General features: G+C 46.9%; 1 protein-coding gene across 1 annotated transcript in view; it reads right to left on the bottom strand.

The window, feature by feature from the left end:
• The window catches only part of UNC80 (unc-80 subunit of NALCN channel complex), a 2521865-nt gene that overhangs the window by 870462 nt on the left and 1623877 nt on the right, over positions 1 to 27526 (bottom strand). Inside the window, exons 44-45 of the mRNA XM_086955549.1 lie at positions 21501 to 21769; positions 9977 to 10111 (exon numbers count right to left, since the gene is read on the bottom strand). Coding sequence (XP_086811675.1) covers positions 9977 to 10111; positions 21501 to 21769 — 404 coding nt within the window. The remainder of the gene's footprint in view (positions 1 to 9976; positions 10112 to 21500; positions 21770 to 27526) is intronic.

The following is a 27526-nucleotide window of genomic DNA, read 5'->3' as shown; positions in this document are numbered from 1 at the left end:
AATGGTATTCACAGCTCATCCCATATGGATTTTGACCCTTTCCCCATCACAGATAGCCCCTCCCCTCACATAAATCTTCCTCCAGATGCCAGTCCATTTGTAATAGTATTTGCAGGGGTTCCGGAAATTAGGGTCTCAGACAAAGAATCACACTCCCAACTACATGCGAAAATCTCCAAGTGGTTGAACATACATAGACCTTTAAATAAGGGGGAAAGAGGAGAGATAGTCCATGTAAGAAGAGTTAATTGGCTTGGTGGTAGGAAAAAGGACATGAGAGGCGATTGCAGAGTAGCAAATTTCAGAGACACTAGACTTGTGAATTATATCCTGAAGAACCCCAACAGAAATCACACTAGCACAATCTGTGCGCTCCCGCTTGGGTATTTTTACCCAAGGAGTTGGAGTAGCAACAATGCTGACTATGTTGGATGGAACCCCGGGAGACCACAATACACACAAAGAGCCAGACCCACAAGCTACCCTGATCAGTTTCTACTCCCACGAGATTATTCTCAGTGGAGAAACAGATTTGTCCCTCTGCAGTCGGTTGAGGAAAATGACTGACTACCTTCCATGAAAAATAAGCCTGTAACACCTTCAGCAACCGGGGAATCCTTATGTCCTGCAACAGAGGTTGGTCGTGTCAGCGCTGGGAATGAGCAAAAATTGAGGCTAGAAGAACCCCCTAAACAGTGGGATGAGACTAAAAATGCCACAGAGCCCATAGAATCAGGTGACTGTAGAATAAAGGAACCCAGCACAGAGGGTAGGAAAGCGAATAGGGCCGGACTATCCGTTCTGTCCTGGAATATAGCAGGCCTGGGGGCTAAACTTAAGAACAAGGAGTGGAAAGAATACATAAGGGACTTTCATATTATAGCTCTTCAAGAAACATGGGCGCGAGACTCTGACTCCTGTCAATTGGAGTGCTATAAATGCTTTTTTAGACCAGCCAAAGAAGTGAAATTTGGGAGAGCAAAAGGAGGCCTAGTGATATATGCAGATCTAGACCTAAAGGGCACTTGGTCACAACAAGACTGGGCGTCAGATACATTACAAGCAGTCTTACTCCAGGGGCAGGGGCAGAGACTTCTAATCCTAAACTTTTATAATCCGGGCCCAATTGAGGGAAATTTCCCTATATTACTAGAGCTCGAGAGTAGGCTACATGAGGAAACAGATCTAAGGCAGAGAGGGCTTGAACCAACTGTCCTGCTGATGGGGGACTTTAATTGTCATCTGTGTCCCAAGCTACTCCCCATCTCTCCTGATTGGTCTTCCTGCCCTGTAGAAAAGGGTCCCCATTTTGAACACAATAAAGAGGGCACATTGTTGATGAAGCTTCTAGACAGCTTTGCGCTTACCCACACAATGGATCTGGTTCCATTGAAAGCAGGGGAGACTCCCATACCCACATTCAAAGGTAGTGGCTGTGTGTCTATAATAGACTTTATAGTAATCTCTGCCTTTGCTAAAGAACAGATCATAAGAGTAAGAACGGAGTGGAGCCCCTTTAGCGATCATAATCCCCTCTCCCTGGAAATTAAATATAATGATCTACCAGTGAAAAACTTGGGGGGCGATATCGCAATCCACCCAACGGACCAAGGGAGGCACATAAGGTGGGCAATGATCAACCCGCAAGACTTCTACACCAACCTAGTGGGTAAAGGGACTGAGCACATAGAGACCTGCCTAGACCTCGCCATAGAGGACAGAGGAGTGGTTCTGGCATTTGAATCTCTAACCAAAATAGTGGAAGGGTTATTAAAAACTAAGAGGCCTATCAAGGAACCACCTTCACCAAGATGGTTCGATACGAACTGCTCGAGGGCATTAAGAGAATTAAAACAGAGTTTAAAGAAGGCCCCGAGAGACAAGAATGAAATCGCCCATTGTAGACAGAATTACAAAATGCAGGTTAAGAGAAGGAAGAGTGTTCTCCAAAAGGAAGTCTGGGCAGACCTTAGAGAAGCAGGAGAAAATAGGGACTATGCCCAGTTTTGGAGAATTATAAACAGACCTGGTTACCAAGACTCAAGCTCCCCAGTAATCAGTACCAATATACTACCAGACCAATGGATTAACCACTTTAAAACTTTGTATAACCAACAGGAGGTAGATATTGTAGATGGGATTTGGGGGGACCCAGGGCAACCGAATTAGAATTCTCTTTGGAGGATGTTCTAAAAGCAATGTTAGGGCTGACGCGAAATAAGGCTCCAGGCCCGGACGGCACCCCCCCAGACCTATTTTTAAGTAATACTGATCTATGGGCCCCGATTATGACTCGAGTACTTAATGCTGCAATTAACTCTGGTCTACCGCGATCTTGGTCAACTGCAGTCATAGTCCCCATATACAAGAAAGGCTGCAGGGACAACCCACAGTGTTACAGACCAATCTCGCTGATTGATGTCTCAGCCAAAGTACTAGGTAGTGCAATTCTTAACCGCCTGATAGAGTGGACTGATACTCATAATACCTTGGTGGACACCCAGTACGGGTTTCGGACAGGCAAGTCAACAAGTGACCAATGTCTTAATTTATACCTTCTAGCGGCTAAATACATCAAGTCGGATGACGGGACCCTGTATATGGGATTCATGGACCTGGCAGCGGCATCTAATAATGTTAATAGAGCTAAACTCTGGGCACTTATGTTTAGATTGGGAATTGATCCAGACCTGATCAATATACTTAAGGAACTGCAGTGGAACACCACTGCCAAGGTCCGCTAGAGTGTGGGGGGGTGAGCACTGATCCCTTGCTGTGCTCTGGCGGGGTGAGGCAGGGGTGTATCCTGGCTCCATTCCTATTTTCCCTCTACATAAATGACCTTGAGAGTGCCCTGCTGACTCTGAGGACTGACTGCCCGAGAGAGGGATCGTGCCATATACCGGTACTCTTGTATGCGGATGACGCGGTCCTACTCGCCCGAACAGCAGTGAGTCTCCAGCTTCTAATCAGTGGTTTTGCTGCATTCATGAGGAATCTGGATCTTTCTGTTACTCTGAGTAAGTCTTTTATCATGGTGGCAGGGAAAAAACCGCACAAGAGATTTGTATTCAAAATAGGAAATCATGTCTTGGACACTGTGACCACTGTCCCATACCTGGGTCTCTTGTTTGATGAAAAGATTAAGTTTGCCCCACTGATTAAGTTTGCCCCACTGATTGATGAAAGGTCCAGGAAACTTGTTTCAGCAAACGGGGCCATACTAAACGTCGCACGAAGGATGGGCCGTTGGTCTCCTGAGCAGGTGATGACACTGTATAGAGCGGTCAGTACCTCTAAAGCCACCTACGGAGCAGAGGTGTGGGGTTTTAGGGATGCACACCAGATACAAGGAGAGGAAGACAAATTTTTAAAGAAACTATTAAAGCTACCTCAGAGCATCCTAGCAGCACTTACACATAAAGAGCTTGGTACCCCATATATATCTGACCTGATTAGAGTGAGGCCAATTTTAACCTGGTTTAGAATTTGGCTAAACCCAAACGCTGAATTAACTAGACAGATCATCAAGGATTGTTGATAGATAGATAGATGGTTGCAAATCCCCTGGTTAAAATACATCAAAGAAACCTTAGAGTCTATCGACCAGGAAATGTTATTTTCTGACCCTTTAAATATGGATACCTCTTGCAAACATTATGTCCAAAAGCAGCTAATGGAAAAATATGATCACAGGAGGAATGAACTTAACTCTGATAAATCCTCGGTAGTAGCCCACTCGCTTGTAAGCAATGAAATGGGTATGGAACCGTATCTCTTTTTAATGTACAGTCAACTGACCCGTTTTAGGCTCAATTTGTTGCATAATATTTTAGCTTACCCGTCTGGTTTTACGTTAACAATTGAGCAGAAGGGTGCTTGCGGCTGCGACAACAGGTCTCCGCAGGACACTCTTCATTTTGTATTACTTTGTTCTTTTTATAAAATTCCGCGTCGAAGATTTCTGGTGGACATTTTAAAGGAATCTAAAATTTACCATGCCAAATCTGCTTTATTATTCTTGCAAAGAGCAACCGAGATACGTTCCTTGTGTGCTATTATGAGTTTTTTAAAAATTGTGGTCAAACTAAGAAATACAAGGGGTTGATGGAGGATGATATGAATTTATTGCCGGTTCCTAGAAGGAGGCACATCAGGTCCACAGCCGGTATCGACCAGTAATCCTGGTCTAACCTTTGCCACTTCAAAGTACCTTGAAGAGGACACCACTTAAAACTAGCGTGATCTTGAGAAGGGAATCCCCCCTCTCACAGTTAGATACACTTTAGGGCGTGTAGACACATAGTCCACACTACACACCCACTAGTTTTAATCACACCTACACCCATTTTAATTGTCCTGAAGAAAGCCAGCATATCAATAAGGCACTGGCTGAAACATGTTGACACTCTAAAGGACGTGAGAGGTCGTAACTCGCCTCTTACGTCCCATAGCCTTATTTTTAACCGCTGACGGAGGCCCTATTAATAAAGTCTTTTACCCTCCGGGTACAGGGACCCCCGCCAAGCCGTTTTAAACTCACCTTCTTAACATCCCTCACCGCACACACAGTGACATACCTGCTCCGCTGTATTCAGGCGTCGTAGCACACCCGGGACACGCTAGGTGTCACTGGGTGGGCCCGATGATGAAGCATGCCACCAACTAGGTTGGTGGGTGAGGGCTTTCTTAAGACACCCAATGGGTGCCACCCCTGACCAACAAAACTTACCTGAGTCACCATGATCTTTACAATGTAAACATCATACCACCCCAACCCATAGCTAGTCTCTTTTTGATTAATCTACATATAAACCGGGGATCTGGACTAGCTATCTGGTCCTCTCTCTCCCTCTTGATACACGCATGAATTTATTGCTCCCTTTTTTGGTCAAAGCTTGTAAATATTAACAATTAAAAAAAAAAAATTCTTAATTGTAATGTTCAGTATGATTATATGTGGATATGTAATGTTATGCATTTTTATGATGGTTTTTAACCACCGAAATAAATAAAGAACTGAACTGAACACTGCAAAGGAAAGTCCAAGGGGAATTGCTCTGCCGCGGGTGTGAGAGAGAAAATTTCTGATTTACCCCAATTAATCTGTATCCCTGACAGCTTACCAAATGTAATAAATTCTCACAGAAGTGGGTTTAGGTTGGATTGGGGGTCTCGGACATACAGTGACATTGTCAGCATAAAAGGATATCAGTATTTGGGTAGGTTACATTGTAGCACCTTGTCTTGGTGTTGTTGACGGAGCTTTGCAGCTAGAGGCTCAATCACAAGCGCGAAAAGGAGGGGGGTCTGGTACCCTAGCGGATGGGAAGTTGTATAGCAAGCTGATCCATGATAGAAATGTAGGAAGGAAGCCCACACATCGTAGAACCCCTGCTAAGTAATCCCATTCGAGTGAATCGAACGCCTTAGTGGCGTCTATGAAGACCGCCGCTAAGGTCAAGTCAGGAGCCACATTGTGTAGTATGGTATAGAGTGTGCGCAAGTTGTGCGTGGTCGCACGTCCCGGGATAAACCTTGATTGATCAGGGAAGACCAGTTTTTCCATAAGCAAACTCAGGAGATTGGCTATGACTTTAGCGAGAATTTTGGCATCACAATTAATAAGGGACAAAGGTCTATATGAGTCGCACGAGGTCGGTGGTTTGCCAGGCTTAAGCAATTAAATGATGAGTGCTTCTCTCATGGAGGGGGAGAGTTTACCCTGTTCTAGAGTATCCTCATACACCTCTTAGAGAATAGGAGTGAGTAGGTCAATGTATGCTTTGTAGAATTCGATGGAAAACCCATCCAACCCAGGTGACTTCCCGGATCGCATTTCAATAATAGCTTCCCTGATATTGTCTAATTCAAATGGGGCACTCAGAAATTCCCTCTGTGTGTCTCCCAACCCTCCTCATGCCACATCAGAAAGGTAAGTGTCTAGGTCTAGTGTGTCCTTTGTCCCTGAAGTGTACAAATCAGAGTAGTAGGCCCGAAATGTGGTAAGAATATCGGCTGTGTCCCTGTAACCTACTTCACTAGGCCCCTCAATCTCCAGTACATAATTGGAGAATTTTGGTTTGCGAAGGGGCTCTGCCAAAGCCTTGTCTGGTCTCTCTCCCTCCCCGTAGCATCTAGCTACCCAACACCTTCCCCTAAATGTTGTCTTCCTGTCAGCTGTATCCACATACTCTGAGAGTTTATCTCAGAGTTCACTCTGTGTTTTACCATCAATGCCCCTGGAAATTTTAGTTTCTATGTCCTTAATCTCCCTTTCCAGTGTCTGTAGGGTGCGTCGGATGTCTCGTAGGATGCCACTTCTCTTTGAAATGCAGACCCCCGTATTATAACCTTGAAAGCCTCCCAGACAGATTCAACACTATTCACCGATCCCTTATTTTTCTGCAGGAAGTCCTTGATTTCCTGGCCTAACTCGCTCCGAAATACCTCATCTAGTAGCATAATGGGAGACAATCTTCAATTTGGGCGTGGGAGGGCACCTCCTAGGGGTGAGATCTCCATCTTTACAGGAGAGTGATCAGAGAAGGTGCGAGCCAGCTGCGTGACGGAGCTTAATGCCGGTACCAGGCCTCTGGAAATGAAACAATAATCTAGTCGTAGCTACAAGCAGACTGTGCCGTGAAATGTGTGCCTTCAGCAACTTGAGGATGTAAGTGACGCCATGTATCCAGCAGCTCTCCATCCTCTATTTTGTCTTGCAGTGTTTTCTGTGCCTTAGTATAGTGATGTGGTGCGGTGTTATACCTGCCCTTACCAGGATTAAGAGCAACATTGAAATCTCCACCCCATATTATGTGAGTGGATCCAATTTTGAGTATCTTTCCCCACAGTTCCGTAAAAAAACTACAGGGCATCAGTGTTGGGGCCGTAATAGTATGCCAAAATGGCAGATTCAGGACCTATTCTACCCCACACTATGCAATAGCGTTCCTGTCTGTCACAGGCCGTGCCAGCGACCATAAAAAGGGTGTTCTTTCTAATGAGTATGGCCGTCCCCCTGGAGTATGAGGAGTAGGATGAAAAGGTTGGATAAGCTGCCCATTTAGATGCGAGGGTGTGTGCGTGATGAGGATTGAGATGGGTTTCTGGAAGCATCACAATGTGTGTCTGACTGCGATCTAGATATGACAAAACCCTCCGGCGTTTTCTAGGGTCACCCAGCCCTCTTATGTTTCAAGTGAGAACATTTAGACCTTGGGGATGATGTAATGTGTTAGCCATTCGAGAACCAAAAGAGAAAACAAGAAAGACTAACCATGGAATATCAATGAATGTCGCATCAGGATTCGAAACCATGTTTGTCTGACATATCCACTCTTACAAGTAAACCTAACTTTCATGAACCAACCAGTCCTTCCCCTCTCCCACTGTAGCATCCCAAATATGCCAGAACATTAATTCCCTCCCCCCTCCCAATATCCCATCACCCACGAGTAGCTTCTGCGGTAAAAACGTTCGCTAAAGTCAAGGAGGGCACTCCCTTTGGGGGGGACATCCAGGGGCAAGCACGGTACCTCCTCACCCTCCGAGATGTAAGACGATGGAACGGTCATGTCTCTCGGGCGAGGATGCTCGGTGTAGTACAGAGTCTGCCCGTGTACCCTATCAACCTAGCGTGTGGTGGGGTGTCATCAGGCACTGTGGATTAGTCAAGTTTTTTATTTTGTATTTTGTTTTATTTTCATCAAGCCGAAGTTTCTACCAGGTACCACCCTGGGAGACAGGAACTCACAACAACACAGTCAGTCCCAACCCCCAATAAGGCAGCACAGTACACTCCCGGCCAAGAGGGCATCAGCTCAACTGTGCTATTTATCCCCAACCATGCAGGTTCACAAATGAATGGGGGAAGCATTAAGGGGGTAGCGCAGCAATGCCCATAAGAGTGCAACGCTAATGATGAAAGGGCTGTGAGGTTCCCTGTGTGAGGCGCATTTTATGTTGATATGCGCTGTCGAGGGATGTCCGTTTCCCTGCCCCACAGATCAGCCACAGTGAACCTCCTATGTCCCACTCTGTTATCACGCGTTGTGGCAGAATGCAGCAGCCAGAGCCAAACAGACGGATAGTAATGAGGTCATACACTCCGATTTTTTACTTCCATGCAGGCCGCCTGTTTCCAAGCCAATGGTCTGTTTTTTTTTTCAAGACCCCCAATGTCTCCAGATTCTCTGCAGGACGGATGTAGCTGCGCATTGATTATTTCGTGCTTTACTCACCTGCGAGTCGTTTTCCTGCAGAGCGATCCCTGCGCGGCCCAGCAGAGCATGTGGGCGCTGCGGGCCTCGAGTGCTCAGTGAAGCCAAGCGGCTGCTCCAGGTCATGCAGGGTCGTCTGGAGGCAGCTCGGACGAAGTGGCAGCAATGCAGGATGTCGTCGCGCTATATACATACCAAAGTTGGTCAAACTGGGCGCCAGAGCTTGTTCTCCACATTCCCACAGCGTGGGGTCGATTCAGGGTACAATCAGCAGGATTAATGGCAGGATAAATGCGCCGAGCAGCTAGAGCCTCACATTGATGCGGCCATTTGGCTATTGTGGCCACAGAGTGCCCCAGCTTCAATTTAGATCTAGCTTGTTTACGGGGATGTGCGCTGACTCCTCATCAGGTCCAGATCTCAATACAGCCACCCCACCTACCTGGATACTTCCTGATCAGTCTTGATTGGACAGTCAAATGGGGTGGTGGATTGGCGATTCTATATAAAGATCAGGTTAAATTTAGGTATGTCCCCTTGCCGAGTACAACATAATACGAAGTCCTTACCTTCAATATAGTTCTGTCAAATCACTACTCCTTTAATAGGGCTTTTATTTACAGACCTCCTTTCCCCAGCAATCTCTTTTTAGACAGGAAAAACACACTATGAAACTTCAAAGCCAACTCTTCTGACTTCAGCATTTTGGGTGATTTTAACTTTCACTTGGAGAATAGTAAGGACAAAGATACCAACGATCTCCTAGCCTCTCTATCACTCTTGGGACTCTCACAGTTAGTAGAAGATCCCACTCACTCAGGGGGTAAACATCAGATGGCATTTTCTCAGCTAGCCCCTTTATTCAGGTCCCCTCCACCTTACCACTTACATGGTCGGACCACAGGGCAGGGATGTTCCATTTAATCTTGGTAAATCATCTCTCTGAAGAGATCCTGCTTCCACCTGTCTCTAATTTCCATCTATGACATAAAATCTCCGCAGACCAGTTCTCTGACTCTCAAATTAGATCTATGCTAAAAGCAATATCTGACCTAGACACAGAAACAGAATTGTATCACCACGGGATCGATTCAAGTCATAAAATACTTGCTCCTTTAAAACGTGACAATTATGACAGATCCTCGCCCTCTGAACCCTGGTTTGATGAAGAGCTCAGAACCCACAAACAACTCTGTAGAAGATTAGAAAGAACATGGTGGGATAACTATAAGATAGAAGACAAAACATCATACAAAGCGATAATTCAGACTTACAAAAATTGCTGACTAAAGCCAAAACGAGTTCTTTTATTAATAAAATCCAAACTGCTATTAATATCCCTAAAGAGCTTTTTGCTACAGTGACTAAATTGAGTAAACTCCCAGAAGCTAAAAACTCCAATGTGGACAAATCTTTCTGTAACAGATTAGCCATTTTTTTAAAGATAAAGTAGTAGATATTTTCAAGACCGTTGCCATGAGTCAGACCTCGGACGATGCTTGCGGTCTGACACCATGCAAAAGGATAAGCCACGTGATACCAGGAATCTCACCAACAATTGGTTCGGAGCTAACTTAGCTTCCACAGATCAAGAACATCAGCTGCACAGGGGTGGTATTTTTCAATAATGTACCCCTCTCCCAAATGATATAACATTGTGTAGGGTAATTTCTGATAGACTATCTGCTTTCATGGTTAGATCATAAAGTATTTAACATTCAAGTGAAAGATATATGCAAATGATGCATGCCTACCGGAAATTCCAGGAGCGGAGCCACACTTGCAAAAAGTTGCAACACAAACGGCTTGCGGTGGAGGATGTAAAATTGGCGGCATGAAAACTCAATAGCTTGACGAAGCTGAGGGTTGCTCTCGTAATCAGCATATACCTGAAAAAGTCAAATGGCACAAATAATAAAGTTCAAATCATTGAACTATGTTCCTGAAACGAACTCCTTGGTAATGGATTTGAGGGTGTATGAGACTTTCTTTACAATTTTACCTGAAATTTGGCGCCTCACATCCAAGAAATATACCCAACAAAGAGTGGAGCCCATTGGAAGCAGTGGCAAATGAGAAAAATCTTAAATATCAGCTTGCAGACAAAGGATGGGCCCTTGTGGTCATTGACATAGAAGTGCTAATTTATATGTCCCTTGTGCCACCGGTGCATCACTTTTTCCCCATGTAAAAAGTGAGGCATCAGTGGTACAAGGGGCCTGTAAATAAACCAGAGATTATTATTTTCATCAGGTAAGTGCTCAATAGACATTGCATGGATAAGTGAAGGCACAGACAATTATCTGTTCACTCAATACCTTTGTAGACCGCAATTTTATACGCTACTCAAGGTCTACAAGCATCCAACTAAACACCCCTTTTGACCGATTATATCAGCCTGCGTTTCGATTCATGAACCTATTTGGAAGGTACCTGGATTACTTTCTGCAACCAATTGAACAACAGTGGCAATAATTCATTAAGTCAAATAAAGAAAAGCATCCTCCCCGCCGGCGAGACATCCCCTTAATGCACAGCTTTCATATCCAAATGAATGGAGTCATCACTTAAATAGATTCCAACGAAAAGTAAGTATTGATGTTTTCATCAGTGAGGATTTATTTTATCATCCCTGTAAATTCTTTTTGGAGACAAATGAACTTGTAAATCAGTTCCATACAGCGAAACATGTGGTACATGAATCCTGGAATCCCAATAAATCAAACCCAATGCATTTCGGGCTAGTTTAGCCCTTCAACAGGGGAACTGTTCAATGTCTGTGAAATGGCTTGCTACGTTCCAAGTAGGTCCTTGTATGGATTTACAAGTTCATTTGTCTAAAAAAAGAATTCACAAGGATGATGAAATAAATCCTCACTGATGAAAACATCAATACTTACTTTTCGTTTGAATCTATCAAAATGATGACTCCATTCATTTGGATATAAAAGCTGTGCTTTAAGGGGATGTCTCCCCGGAGGGGGGACGCTTTTCTTTGACTTTTCGTGCTCGTGGACCAGAGAGCGATAACCTTCATTGAATGCAAAACTTGGTTACTGTATAAAAGAGAAACACTCAGGAGTGCAGGTACCACTTTTCTTATTCTTATTATTTTTTTTTCTTTTTTATTAACAAAAGAAATCAACAATACAATTCACAAACATTGACCAGGGTGTATCGGGTGACCACTGTTACATATTTATGGGTGCAGCTCCCAACAATAATAGCGAGAGATTAAGAAGAAGGAAACGGGCCTAGGCATCCTCCCGTTCCACGTCTGTAAGTTCGAGTTCCGGCGGCTCACAGATATCACCACGATAAGCATTCCAGGTTCCCCAAATCTTCACCCATTTGCGGGGTCACCCCCTGGATACATACACTGACTTCTCACAAAACATACACCAATCAAGATATTCCATCCATTTTATTACCCGAGGTGCCCGAGAGGCACCCCAGAGCTGCGCTATATTTCGTTTAGCAATCACACACGCGAGAGCCACCCAGACCTTGCCATGACTAGGCAGGTCCGTAGGCTCCCACACATTCAACAAGCATCTCCTTGCCTCCAGCTCGACTTTCACTCCCCATACTTCACTCATTTTTGAGTGTATCTTTTCTTATTCTTATTAAATAATCCATGAAGGACACTACAGCCTTCTTGAACACTATCAATCAATAGTCTTCAGAAGACATGGCAGACTGGTGGCTCTCTACAATAGATACTAATGCGTTACACACATCAATCCCTCACAATGAAGGAATGGAAGAAGTTGAGTGGGTCCAATTAAGACAGGATGCTATTGGTGCAAAAAAAGTGTTCTTGATGGAGTTACTACATTTTTCTTCGTTTCAGTTATTTTCAATGGCAGAACAGTTATTTTCTTTAAAGAATTGCTTCAATGAGTTTTCCCGGAGCTCCATCCTATGCCAATATTTTTATGGCAAAATTAGAAAATTACTTAGTGTTCCAGGATGAGCATTGGCAGCAACATTTGATATTGTACAAACGGTTCATAGATTACATCTTTTTAATATGTAAGGGTGATCCAGCTGGATTTAAGTATAACATTGCAACTCTGAATCAGAGAAATTAACATATAATCTTTACTCATCAAATTGACATGAAGAAAATCTCTTTTTTGGCTGTACTAATCTGGGAAACATCAAATGGCTTTAAAACCAATGTTTTTACCAAACCAACAGACAGGAATAATAGTTTACATTACCGGAGCTTTCACCAACCAGCTTTAAAACACCACTTTCTATTACATTAAGCCAGTTGATGCTCAAGTAATTTAATGTATAAGTTAGCATTCGCTGCAGCATTTTCTGTTTTAGACTCCATTTTGTGTAATGTTCGAAACAAATCTTTTCCAGTTCCCAGAAATACCCTTTGCTAAGTTTTGTTTCTGCAATAAAGAACTGTTGGTGCTAGTGCATAGCTTTTCCACTAGATAAAGGCCCTCTCCCACCTGTCTGGCAGTTTGATCGCAGCCCAGGGTGAAACTACCTTGGACAGTACTGAGTTGTGCAAGTTATGAAAGCAGAATCCTTTTTTTTCTCTCTCTCTCTGTCCAGCTACATCTCCTTGGAATATTTCACAGTGGGTGTGTCCTTAACTAACCATGTAATGTACATAATGTATCGTTATGCTTACTTTCTTTCAGTTCCCTCTGTAGCACTCTCTCAAGACTGTACAGACGGAGCCCTGCTGTGAGCGCATATAATAAATAATTATTAGTCTATATTCTCCACTGTCTCTTCGACTCTTCATTTGGTAAGAAGGCTGAGAGGTGGGCTGAGGTGACAAGGATGACCCTAAGTGGGTCATTTCCTTCAGCTGGTGCCTGAACAGGGATCCTATCGGGACAGTGACCCATCCCTTTTCCATAGAAGGAGGGGAAAACGGGGTCTTTATCAAATCGGACTGACAGCTCAGGGATCCCTGCACAAGGAGATTAGTTTCTTGCAGCTGCTGCCTCTGTCCCACCAGAGGTGGTCTTGCCCAGTGGTCACCACGCCTGGGGTCCTGAACGGCGAAACCCTTGATCTGTCTTGTTGGTCCGAAGAGTCTGCAGTGGAGAACTGGTTTATACGTACCTCTGATATCCGGTGAGTTTGTTTCAGTTCTATGTGGATGAGGTACCACTGTAATTTGGTTTTGCGTTCAGTCTAAGGACTGTTTTGGTAAACAGTGTTTGCAAATACTTTGCCAGGTAAAATAACGATTTTGCTTTTCTTTTCTTTGCAATGCCTGGTTCCAGTAAGATTTGGAATTTGTGTTGTCGTTGTTGTTCTAAAGATGCACAGTTGGAAGAGTCCCAGCCTGCATCTCTAGAGGGCAGTCCTAATTTTGATATGTATGTAAAATATGGTCTTGGCCCTATAATGTTTAGTACGTTGTGGCATAAATATATGAGGGACAATGCAGAGTTACAGTGGTCTTTGTCAGGCTCCTTTGAAGAACAAAAGATAAGGTTCCTTCACCTGCTGCCCCGGTTAATGTACCCCCTACTTCTCTTTCGTTACAATCTCATTCAGGCAATGTCATTGAGTTGGGCAGTACATGAGATGTGATTAAGGGTTAGGACAGGGATCCGAAGCCAGGAGATAAACCATATGCTAAGTTACTCGACTTGCCAGGCCAGCTTGTTAGGATAGACTAACTGCCTGCCGGCAGAAGAAGCATGAAAGTGTTTCTGAATTCTTCACCAGGTTTGAAGAGATGTTTTTGGATTATAGCGGGCAGGACATGTCTACAGAAGGGCAAGTTTGTTTGTTTGTTGATAGGTTTGTCACTAATCTCCTCCTCGAAATGATGTCCACACTCCAGGCTTCTGAAAGCACCTGGTCTACATCCTCCCCCTCTGGGATTCTAAATATGGCCTAATATTATGAGTATAGCGATGGTGAAAAGAAAGACAAAAATTATAAGAAACATAAGGATCTGAAGACAAAGGTATTATTGCAACAGGCGTATCGGGGTAACACAAGAAGACGGGGACCTCTACAACAACTTCCACGCACTACACAGCCTCCAACGACACCTTTGGAATAGAATCAGTGTGCTTACTGTAAGGAAGTAGGCCACTGGCGCAGCCAGTGCCCTGTGCTTTTACAAAACGTTTTGTCAACTCGAGGAAGGGGTCCTGGGAATAGGGGTCATGGGACCGATGAACAAGTTACTTACCTTCAGTAACAAAATATGTGTAAAAAACATTAGTAGTGATAGATTCCTTACCTTAGAATTCCCCCCAGGCGTCAGACTGGATCCGGAATGTTTTCATCAGCAGTACCCCTCCGCATCGGTAGGCGTCTTCGTGCGGCTCCGCATGCGTTGTTGGGGTCAGTGTCGCCAGATGACATCGCTGGGGCTACTTAGACGCGTCAGTTCTGTACTGTACTGACTTTCCGCACCAGGAACACAGAGCCATGCAAGAAACTGACCACTGGTGCCATAAAACTAGGGCCCTGAAAGTGATGACCTTAACCTTAGAAATCAGTTTGAAGAACGGGGAGGACGGATGGGGCGGTAAGGAATCTATCACTACTAATATTTCTTACAGATATATCTTTACCGAAGGTACGTAACTTGTGCATCTGAAAGAAACACGTAGTGATAGATTCCTTACCTTAGAATAGATACCCCAGCAATACCAGCCCCGGGGGTGGGTCTGTGAACCAAAATCTCACCAGAAAGTCATGGAGAACTGCACGGTCAAAGAAGCTGTCTCTCCGGACTTTGCTTTCCAGGCAGTAATGTTTGTTAAACGTGTGCAGCGAGGTCCACGTAGCTGCCTGACATATGTCATGCAAGGGAACTCCCCGTCCCAAAGCAGTAGTGGCAGCCGTCGTTCTGTGCATTAAGGCTTGTATACTTTGGCTAAGAAGGAGCCTCCAGTGGGGCTACGTGCCCATTCTACCAGGGCGACGGCACCCACTACTGCTTTGGGACGGGGAGTTCCTTTTTAGCCAAAGAATAACAAGCCTTAATGCACAGAATGACCCACCGAGAGATGGTCCGCTTGTGCAGTGCCCGACCTTTCTTGGTGCCCACATAGCCAACAAAGAGCTGGTCATCCACCCAGAACTGTTGTGTGCGGTTGAGGTAGAATGAGAGCGCACATTTTGGGAAGACGGTGGAGCCTCTCTTCCTCTTTTGAGGGATGTGGAGGCGGAAAGAAGGTGTGCAAAGCGATGGTCTGCCTGATGTGAAAGGCAGTGACAACCTTTGGCAGGAAAGATGGACGAGTCCTTAGAACAACCTTGTCCGGATGGACAGAGAGAAAAGGAGGTTTAGAAGAAAGAACCTGGAGCTCACACATTCTTCTGACAAAGGTGATAGCCACCAGGAAAGCGGTCTTTAAAGTAAGAAGACAAAGAGGAAGGTTGTGAAGTGGCTCAAAGGGAGCACACATCAGATATGTCAGAACGAGGTTCAAGTCCCACTGAGGCATTATGAAAGGAATCGGAGGGAAAAGATAATTAATGCCTTTATAAATCTATTAAAAACAGGGGCTTGAAAAGAGAAGGCTGATCTGGAAGCGGTAAAAAGGCTAAAAGGGCTGAGAGATAGCCCTTGAAAGTGACCAGAGCAGAGCCCTGCTGGGCCAAAGAAAGGAGAAATAGAAGGACCTCTGAAAGAGGGGCAGAAAGTGGATCCACAGCCTTTGCTGTGCACCATGCCACAAATGTATTCCACCTGCAGGCATATATGCCTGACTGCCAAGATTACATCACAAACTTCGGGAGGCAGGTCAAAAGACGTCAACTGCTGCCGCTCATTCTCCACGCAACGACGTGGAGGCTGGACAGGTTCGGGTGGAGGACCATCCATTGCTGCGGCAACAGAAGATCCAGTCGAATCGGGGGATCGATAGCCATGCTGAGTGGCTCTGATTACCATATTCTTCGAGCCCAGTCCGGAGCCACAAGAATGACCTGGGCCCGGTCGCAATAGATCTTCTTAAGTGGAATAGGCGGAAAGGCGTAGAGCTGACCGCAGCTCCACTTGTGACGAAAAGCTTCGCCTAGCGAGTGCTGCCTTGGAAATTCCAACACGCAGAACTGATGACATTGCACCTTCTCTTTGGTGGAAAATAGATCTAACCAAGGCTCTCCCCACTGCTGAAAGAGACCTTGCGCCACGTCCGAGATCAAACGCCATTCGTTATCCATCATGCACCGGCGGCTTAGTTCGTCCGCCCTAGCGTTCAGTGAACCTGCTAGGTGTTGAACCAACAGGGAAATGCACTGATGTTCCATCCATGTCCAGAGGCGCAGAGCCTCCTGACATAGGGTCCATGACCCCATCCCACCCTGTTTGTTGCAGTACCACTTGGCGGTGGTGTTGTCCGTGAATACCAGCACTACTCTTTCCCGGACAAAGGGAAGGAGTGCCTTCTGTGCAAGACGGATTGCCCAAAGATCCAAAAGGTTGATGTGAAACATGGACTCCGCCGGAGACCCGAGGCCTCTGATCTCCCAAGTAGCCGCCCCATCCCAGAAGAGACGTGTCTGTCACAAATGTGTGTTCCGGTTGGGGAAGCGAGAGGGATCTGCCGTTGACCCAATCGCAATTAGTGAGCCACCACTGTAATTGTCGTGCAGTGCCCTCCGAGATCTGGACGCGATCGGACAGGTTGCCATGATGCTGTGCCCACTGGAAATTCAGGTCCCACTGCAGAGCCTACATATGCCATCTGGCATGATCTACTAGCAGGATGCAGGAGGCCATCAGGCTGTAGCCAGAGAGTCATCCTGACCGAAACCTGGGATAGAGGCTGAAAGATGGGAATCATAGACTGAAAACCCCAGACTTGCTGCTCGGGAGGATAAACCGAAACTGCGCCTAGTCCAGAATCCACTCCGATGAAGAGGAGCTTCTGAGAGGGAATCAGGAGCGACTTCGGAATGTTGATGGAGAACCCCAGCAAATGCAAGAGGTTGGCCGTAATCTGGAGTTGGGCGACGACTGCCTGCTGAAGAAGCGCAAGATGGTCTCCCGACATGCAGTGGTACTGAGGTGGCATGGCTGGAGGGGTAGTCTTGAAGGGGAGGGAGAAGCCCCTTTGGACAATTTGCAGCACCCACTTGTCCAAGGTGATGTTGAGCCAGTGGGGGAGATGATGGTGAATTCCGCCGCCCACTGGCGTTTGATGGGTCTGAAAGTTCAGAGTAGGAAGGCTATGCAGTGGATGTTGTGGGTGGAGGTGGACTGACCCAGCCGCTGGCCCCAGAACCCCCACGTCTGTGGCTGTGCCGATGATGTTGCTGCCCAGGCCTTTGGCTCTGAAACGAATGTGTTGGGGCACCCCTTCCGTGGCAAAGAAAGGAGCGAAAAGTAGAAGGCAGAGGGGGAGAGTGGCCACCAGGCCCAAGGACTTGCAGTAGCCCATGAGTCCTTAAATTGCTCCAACGCACTATTTGCTTTATTGCTAAAGAGGCGAATGCCATGAAAGGGCATGTCCATCAGAGTGTTTTGGACATCCCCTGAGAAGCCAGTTGTCCAGAGCCAGGCGTGGCGCAGAAGCGCCACCGTCATGGAAATGGCCCTGCCCAGTGAGTGGGCGGTATCAAGCCCACAACAAATGGGGAACTTAGCTGCGTCTCTCCCAGCTGCTATAGCTTGGGAGAGTACTGTTCCTGCCTCCTCCGGACAGTTGGGCAGCACCTGCGCAACCGTATCCCACACAGAGGGGGAATAATAGCCCAAGAGGTATGCGGTGTTCACCGACTGCAGGCCTAAGCTGGCAGATGAAAACAGCTTTTTGCCAAGCTGCTCCAGCTTTTTGGATACCGTATGCGGAGGTGCGGAAGGGAACACGCTCTGGGAAGCAGAGGCTAGGACTACCAAGCTCTCGGGAGTGGGGTGTTGGAAGAGAATGTGGGGGTCGCCCGGAGCCGGGCGATGGCGGCAGGCCACAATCCCATCCACGACAGCCCCTGTGTTAGGCCTGGACCAAGTGCCCAAAAAAATGTCAGAAAGTGTGCCATTAAAAGGCTGCAAGGCTCCGATGAAGTTGCCGCTGGCTGAAGGATCTCTGGTAGAAGGTTAGTCCTGACGGCCACTGTAGGGAGTTCGAGGTGGAGGGCCTCTGCCAGCCTACGCAACACCACTACGTAACTGGCTCCCTCCTCTGTAGCCACGGTAGGAGGAGACAGCATGCCAAGGTCAGGTGAGGTGTCAAGACCACTGGCATCCCCCAAATCCTCTGCCCAGTCCGGATCATAATTACACTGTTGAAGGAGAGGGTCCTCAGACCCCTCCCAGTCCTCCTCTTCTTCCAAAGTCCGTGAAACAGGCTGAAAATAAGGAGGACGGACATAGGGGTAAAATGGCCCCATCGGCGTCGGAATCAATGCCAATCCGGTGCCGTGTCCGGGTCGGGCTGAAACTGGGGCCGACATTGGCGGTGGCACCGGACGACCTCAGAGGTGGTGCCGGAGGAGGGGTCGACACCGGTGGAGGTGTTATGAGGTCAACCGGTGTTACCCGGGATCAGAGCCCGGATCGAGGGGGGTCCTGCGACGCCAGAGCTGCCGGCGATGGAAGGGCAGGACCCCCAGTCAGGCCCACTGGGTCCGTAGGCACACCGGCGGGGCCCAAAGAGTTGGGCAATCGCAGCAAGAAACTCTTGCACCTGAGCAGGCGTCGTCAACAGACCTGGAAAGGGCATGTTGGCCAGCAGCAACGTTGCAGGCTCCGCCGCGTCATGCGACGGGCCAGAGGAAGTTGAAGAGCAACAACGCTTCTTCAACTTCTTCTTGGAATGCTTCAACTTACCTGACTCAAGTGCGAAGACTTAGATCCAGAGGAATGATGGTGACGGCTTCACGACCGGCCCCTCGACCTCCCAAGGGACCAGGACCTTGAGCGGCGCAGAGCCGACTGACGGACTTCCAGCAACTTTCGGGATAGCTCATGCAAAGTCTTTGGCGCCATGCCCCGGCAGTCGGGCACGACTTAGAGTTGTGGTCGTGCCACACGCGGTGTGGGTCCGTCACCGACATCATGCGATGACAGTCCCCACAGTTCTTAAAGCCGGGCATCCCTACGACACCAGGAGTCGATCGACTCAAAAGAATTGAGACAAAAGGCCTAAAAAAAAAACTCACTCAAAAAGTGACTGGGGGAACTTGCTCTTCCCGGATCTGCGCTTGAGCGGAATAAGAAATAACTGACGTCAGGGCACGTGGGTGCTTCTAAGTGGCTCCAGCGATGTCATCTCTGTGACAACGACGATGCCTACCGACACACAGGGGTACTGCTGATGAAAACTTTCCGGATCCTGTCTGACACCTTGGGGTAATTCTAAGGTAAGGAATCTATCACTACGTGTTTCTTTCAGATAGACAGCAAAACACTACGGCCTCTATGGGCCGTTCTGACAATTATTTTGACAACACTAAGTACGGACAGTGTTATATTAATGACAATTATGAGTTTGAAGATGCGCCAGGCATGTCTTACAGCCTGGACAGCCAGGGACAGGATAAGGGAACAGTTCACATACCTGTAGACCAGCGTGGTCCTTATGTCAAAGCGGATTTGCAAGGATCGATTAAGGAACGTTTGTTTGACACAGGTGCCACAAAGAGTTCTGTTTCCCGACATATGGTCCCTAGGATGGTCCTGTCTGGCCACAATTACATTTTTCTAATACTACAAAATCTATGATTCCGAAAGAACTTCCCTGGTTCTGATGCTCATGGTGTCTAAAATTATATAAAAATCTGTATTCTTTTCTAAATTGGTCTGGAGTTTCTTCTTAAGTGTGTGTCTCATTTATTGCCTCTGTGTGAACAACAAATGCATAACACTACCCTCTGACAAGCCTAAGCTGCTCGACCACACTACCACATATTGAGCACTTGGAATTTTTAATTTAAGCCCTGTAAACCAATAAGGGTCATCTGTACTTTTTTATGATGTGCCCTTACATTGGTGCTACTGAATATAAAGCCAGCTTTCTACAGTCGGGAGGTGCAGAAGTAGACCATCTCCAGATGGGTCATGCTCTGCATTAAAATATGCTATGTATTGGGCAAAAAAGCAACATCGTAAAGGTTTGTGAGCTTATTTCACCAGAGCTTCAATTGTGACCACTGCATTAGCCATCTTTCTACAAGGGCCTCCGTCAAGATGTTAGTCTGGCCTGACACCAAGGCCAACTAAAGGTCAAGGACCTCAGCCACCCTCCACACCGCCATTCCATATAATACTCCCTTCCCATAGCCACAGTAGGGGAAGAAAGCACATCAGTATCTGGAGATGAATCCAGTTCACTAGCTTCACCCAGTTCCTCATTCCAGTCCATAGCTTCTTTAGGGGGCAGGTATTCTGGAGCGACCCCTCCCATTCCTCCACAAGACCTAGCCCTAGGAAATAGGGCACAGAATCCGATGATGGAGCAAAGTTCCTGCCGGAGTAAGAGTCGGCATTGTACGATGCCCATCGGCCCTGTGTTGGAGTCGGGGATCACAATGGGGATAACACCACTGGTCGGCACCGGTCCGGATGCAGGAATGAACCCATGAGGGCCCGGACGAGCCAGGCCGGAGCCGCTGGCACGGAACCAGATGGGGCTCCCCCCAACCCTGCGGGGCCCAAAAGCATGTTGGAGTGGTTGGGCTGCCCAAAGATGATGATCGCATAGAATTCTTTGAGTTGGGCTGGGGTCGCTCCGCCTCCAATACAGTCAGTAATGAGCGGAGAAGGCCCAGTCATAGGCTCCGAGGAACCAGGCCTCAAATGCTGGTGCTCACTCATTGCTTCAGAAAAAGTCAAAGAGCACTTCAATAACTTGCTTTTTTCTTGTGCCTTGAGTTACCCGAATGTCCAGAGGACTTGGAGTGGGACAATGACGACTTTGGGCTCTGTGAACAGTCCTGGGAACTTTCCCTTGACCAGGATCATGCAGTCAGGACATCCACCAATCTCCAGAGATCCACGTATAAAGTCACACAAAAGAAAAGTAACATTGCTTTGATGGACTTTTAAAAAAAATACTTTGTAACATCACAGATCACCCTTAAATGATTGCTTCCTGATATACACGGTTCACTACATAAAATATTAAGAAAGTGTTCTGAAATCTTCACCTCACCACACATCCTCCACCGCCATCGGTGAAAAATAATTATTCTACAAAGCATGCAACTGTATAAAAGTTTCTAGATTGAAGAACCATTACTGTATGGCATGGGAATTTCTAAAATAAGTATATTAGGAGCACTGCAATTTTTGCATTATAACTTGTATGGACAAATACTTGCCTGTAGCATGGTAGGGAGAATCCACTGATAACCGCTGAGGGAGAAGAGGTGGTTGAAGTGCACAGCAGTATTGATGACAGTTGCTGCATACTGCCTAAGTAAGGCACTGTCTTCTGGGTGTAGGAGCAGGGCACCATTAAAAACATTCAGGAACAGCATGATCTCATCACCCCAAGGGAACTCGCTCGGCATTCCCAGGAACGTCTCCTCCAAAAGCTTAATCCACAGGCTTTTGTGGAGTGTGTCAAGGCCAAACAGCTCTTTTCCAGCTAGGGACAAGATAAGATGAATACATTAAAAACAACATTATCATTCATGTAGAACAAAATACTTAACTTTGGTAACGCATTATCTGGTAGAGACTCTATCTAGGTGCAGATTCCTTACTTTTGAATTTCCCAGACGTCAGGCTGGACCCAGAAACTTTAGTTGAGCAACAGCCCTTGCGCGCGCTACCTGGTGGCTCAATTCAGCTGCTCGTGACGTTGCCGGCGTCGTTAGCGTCAGTTATGACATCACAGTACCTATATAGGCGCCACCCAGGTGCTCAGATGTCAGTACCTTTTGTTTTTTCCACACCAGAAGTGCAGAGCCATGAAGTAACTGATGTAGTGTTGTGCAAAAATAGGGCCCTGAAAAGAGGAGTAACCCTAGCCCTTAGTCTGCAAAACGGGGAGGCATGGGTGGGGTTGTAAGAAATCAGACGCTAGATAGAGTTCTGCCAGATAATGCGTTACCAAAGGTAACTAACTTGTTCATCTAATAGAGACTTCCAGCTGCAGATTCCTTACCTTTGAATTCGATACCCAAGCCATACCATCCCGGCGGTGGGTTGCGAACCAATACCTTAAACTAGGCAGTCCTGCAAGACCGAACGTGCAAAATCACCATCCCTGTGGACCTGACTGTTCAGGCAGTAGTGTTTGGCAAACGTCTGCAAAGATGCCCACGTTCCTGACTGACAGATGTCCAGGACTGGGACACCACGAGCCAAGGCGTAATCGTAGCCTTACCCCTGGTGGCATGGGTCCTTAATCCCTCAGGGGGCTGCTTCTTTGCCAGGGCATAGCATCTCTTGATGCAGAAAATGACCCAGCATGAGATGGCCCTTTTCTGCACAGTCCTTCCCTTCTTAGCTCACACGTACCCCCACAAAGAGTTGGTTGTCCACCCGGAACCCTTTTGTGCTGTCAAGGTAGCACGACAATGCTCAGTTTGGGTCCAGTTGGTGAAGATTCTCCTCCTCTTTAGAGGAGTGTGGGGAGCAAAGAAGGTGGGCAATGTGATGGATTGACCCAGATAGAATAGGGGTTACAGCCTTTATTATTATTATTATTATTATTATTATTATTGGACATTTATTAAGCGCCTGGTTACGCCACTGGCGTGTCCCCGCGCTATGACAAGTGGAGTGACTGTCCCCCCTCCTCCCAACCAAGCTATCTACTGAAAAAGATACGTTTTAAGTTTTTTCCTAAACTGGATTTTTAGTAACAAGTGTAAGCTATTGGCTTTGTGTCGAACCACCAGGGTTAAGCCTTGCTGTTCCAGTCATGTCCAAAAACGCAGGGCCTCTCGGCAAAGTGTCCACGACCCCACCCCGCCCTGCTTGTTGAAGTACCACATAACAGTGGTGATGTCCGTGAACACCTGCACTAGCTTCCTGTCGACATAGGGAAGAAATGCCTTCAATTTCAATCAAATCGCCCGGAGCTCCAACAAACTTATGTGTAGCCCCGACCCCGCCGGAGACCATTATGGCCTGATCTCCATCTCTCGCAGATGGCCGCCTCATTTAGCTTTATCTCCCACAGAGCAAGACAGACAACAAGGACCTGGGCCTCTGGCATGAGGAGTGCCGATGGAGGCGTGGATCTGCTCGAACCCATCCTGAGCTATTGGGGTAGGATTTTAATATCTCTCCATGCCCCTACATTAGTGACGCCCTCTCCTCCCTAATTGCCTGCTACCAGTGCCATCGAGGGCCTCAGCAATGGAACCTACAAGCAGGATTGCTGGGACTGTGGCTCAATCAAATAGACCTGGCCTGCTGGAGGGACCCTCAGTCTCTTATGTTGTACGCTAAGGCATTACACGAATCAACACATCCTGTAACCCTTCGGCTTCTGTGTTTGGTATAGACCCCACATGTAACCTGTTCAGGATATATAGTTTGAGGGCAGAGCATGACAAACGTGAATACCTCCACTGACCTGGCTAAACTCTAGGAACTCACTCGGGGAACCGACTTGCGGTAGGGCTCCTAGGTAGTCCTTGGAGTTCTAGGGAGGTGCTCGCTTGTATTTTTATGCCAACTGAAGGCAATAGTACTCCCCCTGCCAGGGCCTCTGCAATACATCGGTCTTCTAGCTATGCCTCCCAGAAATAAAGCAGCTAAAGAATAAGAGTCTGCTGCAGCCCGGGACAACCCGGTTACCTCCCTTTGGTCCAAGACAGCTCCACCCTCACAGGATGCCCCCGCCCGGTCACCTCTGCACTAGAAAAGGCCATAACAGACGCTCCGATCATTCAGGCATTTATGGCATCCGTCCTTCAAGAGATCAAAGATGAAATTGGCTCCCTTAAACAGGACTTTAAAGCTGGCCAACACTACACGATATCCGACGGGAGGTTGCAGAGATTGGAGGCAGGGTGAATGATATCGAGCCACTATGGACACTAGATCAGAGGACCACAAGAACCTAAGGAGGAAGATAGGGGAGCAGGAAGACCTCGAATATCGCAGTAGGCGAAACAATCTACGCATTAGAGGTGTACTTCTTGGAGCAGAGGGCAAGGATATTATGGCCTTCACTGCAGACCTCCTACAGGCCATTAGAGAGGGAGAAGAAGCCTCCCCTCTGATGCTCGATCGAGCCCACGGCATGCCATGGCCCCCGTAACAGACCTGACTTCGTCCCGGATATACTTACGAGGGTTTACTTCTTTGGTGAAAAGGAAGCCATTCTGAAAACAATTCAAGGGGTCAAGGATTTTTCTTACAACAGTCTTTCAATCCAGATCTTCCAAGATCTAGCACCTGCCACCTTGTGAAGGAGAAAGGACTATAAGCCTGTAACGGATAAGCTCAGAGACCTCAACATTAAATATCTGTGGGCTCATCCCTTCGCTCTGGTGTTTAATTAGGAGGGTTAACGTCGTACCCTTTGCTCCCTGAGGGAGGCAATGCAGCTCTTGCAACTCCTGCTGGAATCGGATGAAGAGGACCGACCTTCACCCTGAGGGAGACCGGGAGGTCTGTTGCAACCAGAGTTGTCTACTGTCAAGCCACCTAATTCTAAACGGTGCCTCCAAGAGCGGGACTCATCGCAGGCTAAACAAGAGATTATTAGCCACATTCGATCCTTCTCCGCTCCCTCTCCGCAGGCTCGATCATCTGATAAGGAAGAATAATTAGATCATGGAATCCACTAATGCCTAGCCTCTCTTCTACAACTTTGTAGCGAGACATTTAGCTAACCCAACTCAAGATATTGTTGTGGCTGACTTGACCGATTATTCGTCAGGACAGGGGCAGCCTCTCTATGGGAACGTAAAACCAAGGATAAGTATTTACATATTAAGGGAGGCCCCTCTGACCATGGCTGCTATTGGACTTAACTTTGGCTGCTCTGATGCGACCCGGGAAGGGATCAGCATATTACATACTTGGTATTGCCACAGGGCGCTGGAAGCGGGGACCCACAAACTTCTTTTGCGTCTGCCGCACCCCCTTATATCAGGGTCCTTATGGAGAGTGACTACTTCTGAATAGCCCTTCTTGGAGACATAGGGCTGTTCTTCGAAGAACTTGTCATCATTCGGCCCTATTGAGTGCCTATTGGGCGCCTATTGTTGTATATGTTGTTTTTTTTTTACCCCCTCATTCCCTTTCCTAGATGCACTTTTGCTAAGGGATGTAGTTTGGGGGGAGGCACCCCCGGGGACTCTGGAGAATTGCAATTGGCGCTCATGTATGCCTAATAATGTTAGATGGTCAACCGACTGTACTGACCTGCCCTGAAACCATATGAGGGGAAGAGTTGTCCCCGCCGCACTGGCCAACTGCTTACTATAGGCGACGAAACTTATTAAACTTAACATGACTAATTACATTAAATTTCTCTCATTAAATGTTAAGGGTCTCAACTCTCCCAACAAAAGACACCAAGTATGGCGTTACCTACTTTGTCAGGATCCTGACATTATTTTCCTACAGGGGAAACTCACTTGCTTTCCTCCGATACCCGCTTAATGTTCCATCCCAAATACCCTTCTCAATTATGGACTTGCTCCCAGTCTAAAACTGGAGTAGTAGCCATCTTCCTCAAAGCCGGGCGGACTGCAATGCCTTCTAAAGCTATGGTGGACAAAGACGGGAGGTTCATAAAAATCCAAATCCTTGGGGAAGGGCGCCTCTTACTCTTATAAACATATAAGCCCCTAATGGGGTACATTAACCTGGTTTGGGACCCGGAGCTGGACTACACAGCACAGACCTATCAAAGCGCTGAGGCTATATCCTCCATTTGAAAAACATTGTTACAGACTTTGGGTTAGTTGATGCATGGCGGTATTTGCACCTAGATTCCAAGGATTATTCCTTCTTCTCTCATGCACATCGCTCATATTCTTGCATCAATTACCTTTTTCTTACTTTGCCGCTAGTGTACACCTTATCTGAGGTTGAGATATCAGACATCTCTCTATCAGATCATGCCCATGTTTCAGTATCTCTACATTCCCCAAAATGAAACACAGAAGTGCACCCTAGATGGAGACTACCACCCTTGGCCATCCGGGACCCTGCTGATGTAGCAGATATCTGGAAAGAGATAGAAGATTTTTTCGTAACAAATTTCCTTACAGAAACCTCGGAAGCGATTAGGTGGGATGCCTTTAAGGCTACTATACGGGGAGTTATCTCTTCCATATTGATACCCCGACTTCGGGAATCCCGTCTCTTAGAGACATCCCTCTCCATGGACAGTAGGGCTCTAGAAAGAAAACACCATTTACAACCATCCCGCCATAATAAACGACCGCTAGAAGACTTACGGGGTCAGCTACGACTGCATCACACTAACAAGGTAGAGAGACAGCTGCTCGCCCTTAAGCAGAAATTTTACACGGGGGTGATAAGGTTGGAGCGTGCCTGGCGCATCAAGAGCACATATTGCCAAACTTAAACGCCCAGACAGTACAAGGGCTATTTCGGAACCAGACAAATGCTTGACTGCGTCAAACTTTTATAAGGAACTTTATGCATACATGCCTTGCTCTTATGACGCAGTTGCGGGCTCCCTCGACTTCTGCCCTTGGGACACGATTGATTCTCATCAAACTGAACTCATGGATAAACCCATTACTTCAGAAGAATTAGCTAAAGCTTTGAAGCAGCTCCCAGTAGGGAAGACGCCGGGCCCCGGTGGTCTATCGGTAGCGTTCTATCTAATTTTTTATATGCTGCTTCGCAACCATTTATTGCAGCTTATTGATAGTTTTTCAGACGTTTCGGGCCTTACTCCCACCATGTCCGGAGCGGAAATAGTTCTGGTTGCGAAGCAGGGTAAAGATCATTTCCCCCCCTACCTCGTATCGCCCCTTTTAAACACTGATGCCAAGATTTTTACCAAGATTCTGGTAAATTGACTTACAGGCCTCATAGAGCTGGATCAGGTGGAGTTTGTACACCAGGGTCTAGGGGCAGATAACATCCGCAGGATTGCACACATGGTGGAAAAAGCACAGTTTTGGAACATACCTTCTTGTTTGTTGTCCCTTGATGTAGAAAAAGCCTTTGATCGGGTGGACTGCAGCTTTCTTCAGGCAGTTTTGCAGAAAATGGGCCTGGGCTCGCAATGATTTCTCGGTTGAACGCCTCTTACACGCATCCAATCACATGCGTTCGCCTAAACGGGTGGCTTTCCGTCCCCATCCCGATCTATTGAGGCACTCAACAGGGCTGTCCATTGTCCCCGTTGGTATTTGGCCTGGTAGTGGGACTTCTGGTCATCGCGATTCGA

This window comes from Lissotriton vulgaris, chromosome 2_1 (genome assembly GCF_964263255.1).
Source record: "Lissotriton vulgaris chromosome 2_1, aLisVul1.2, whole genome shotgun sequence".
Lineage (NCBI taxonomy): Eukaryota > Metazoa > Chordata > Amphibia > Caudata > Salamandridae > Lissotriton > Lissotriton vulgaris.
This window is presented reverse-complemented; position numbering and strand designations above follow the sequence as displayed.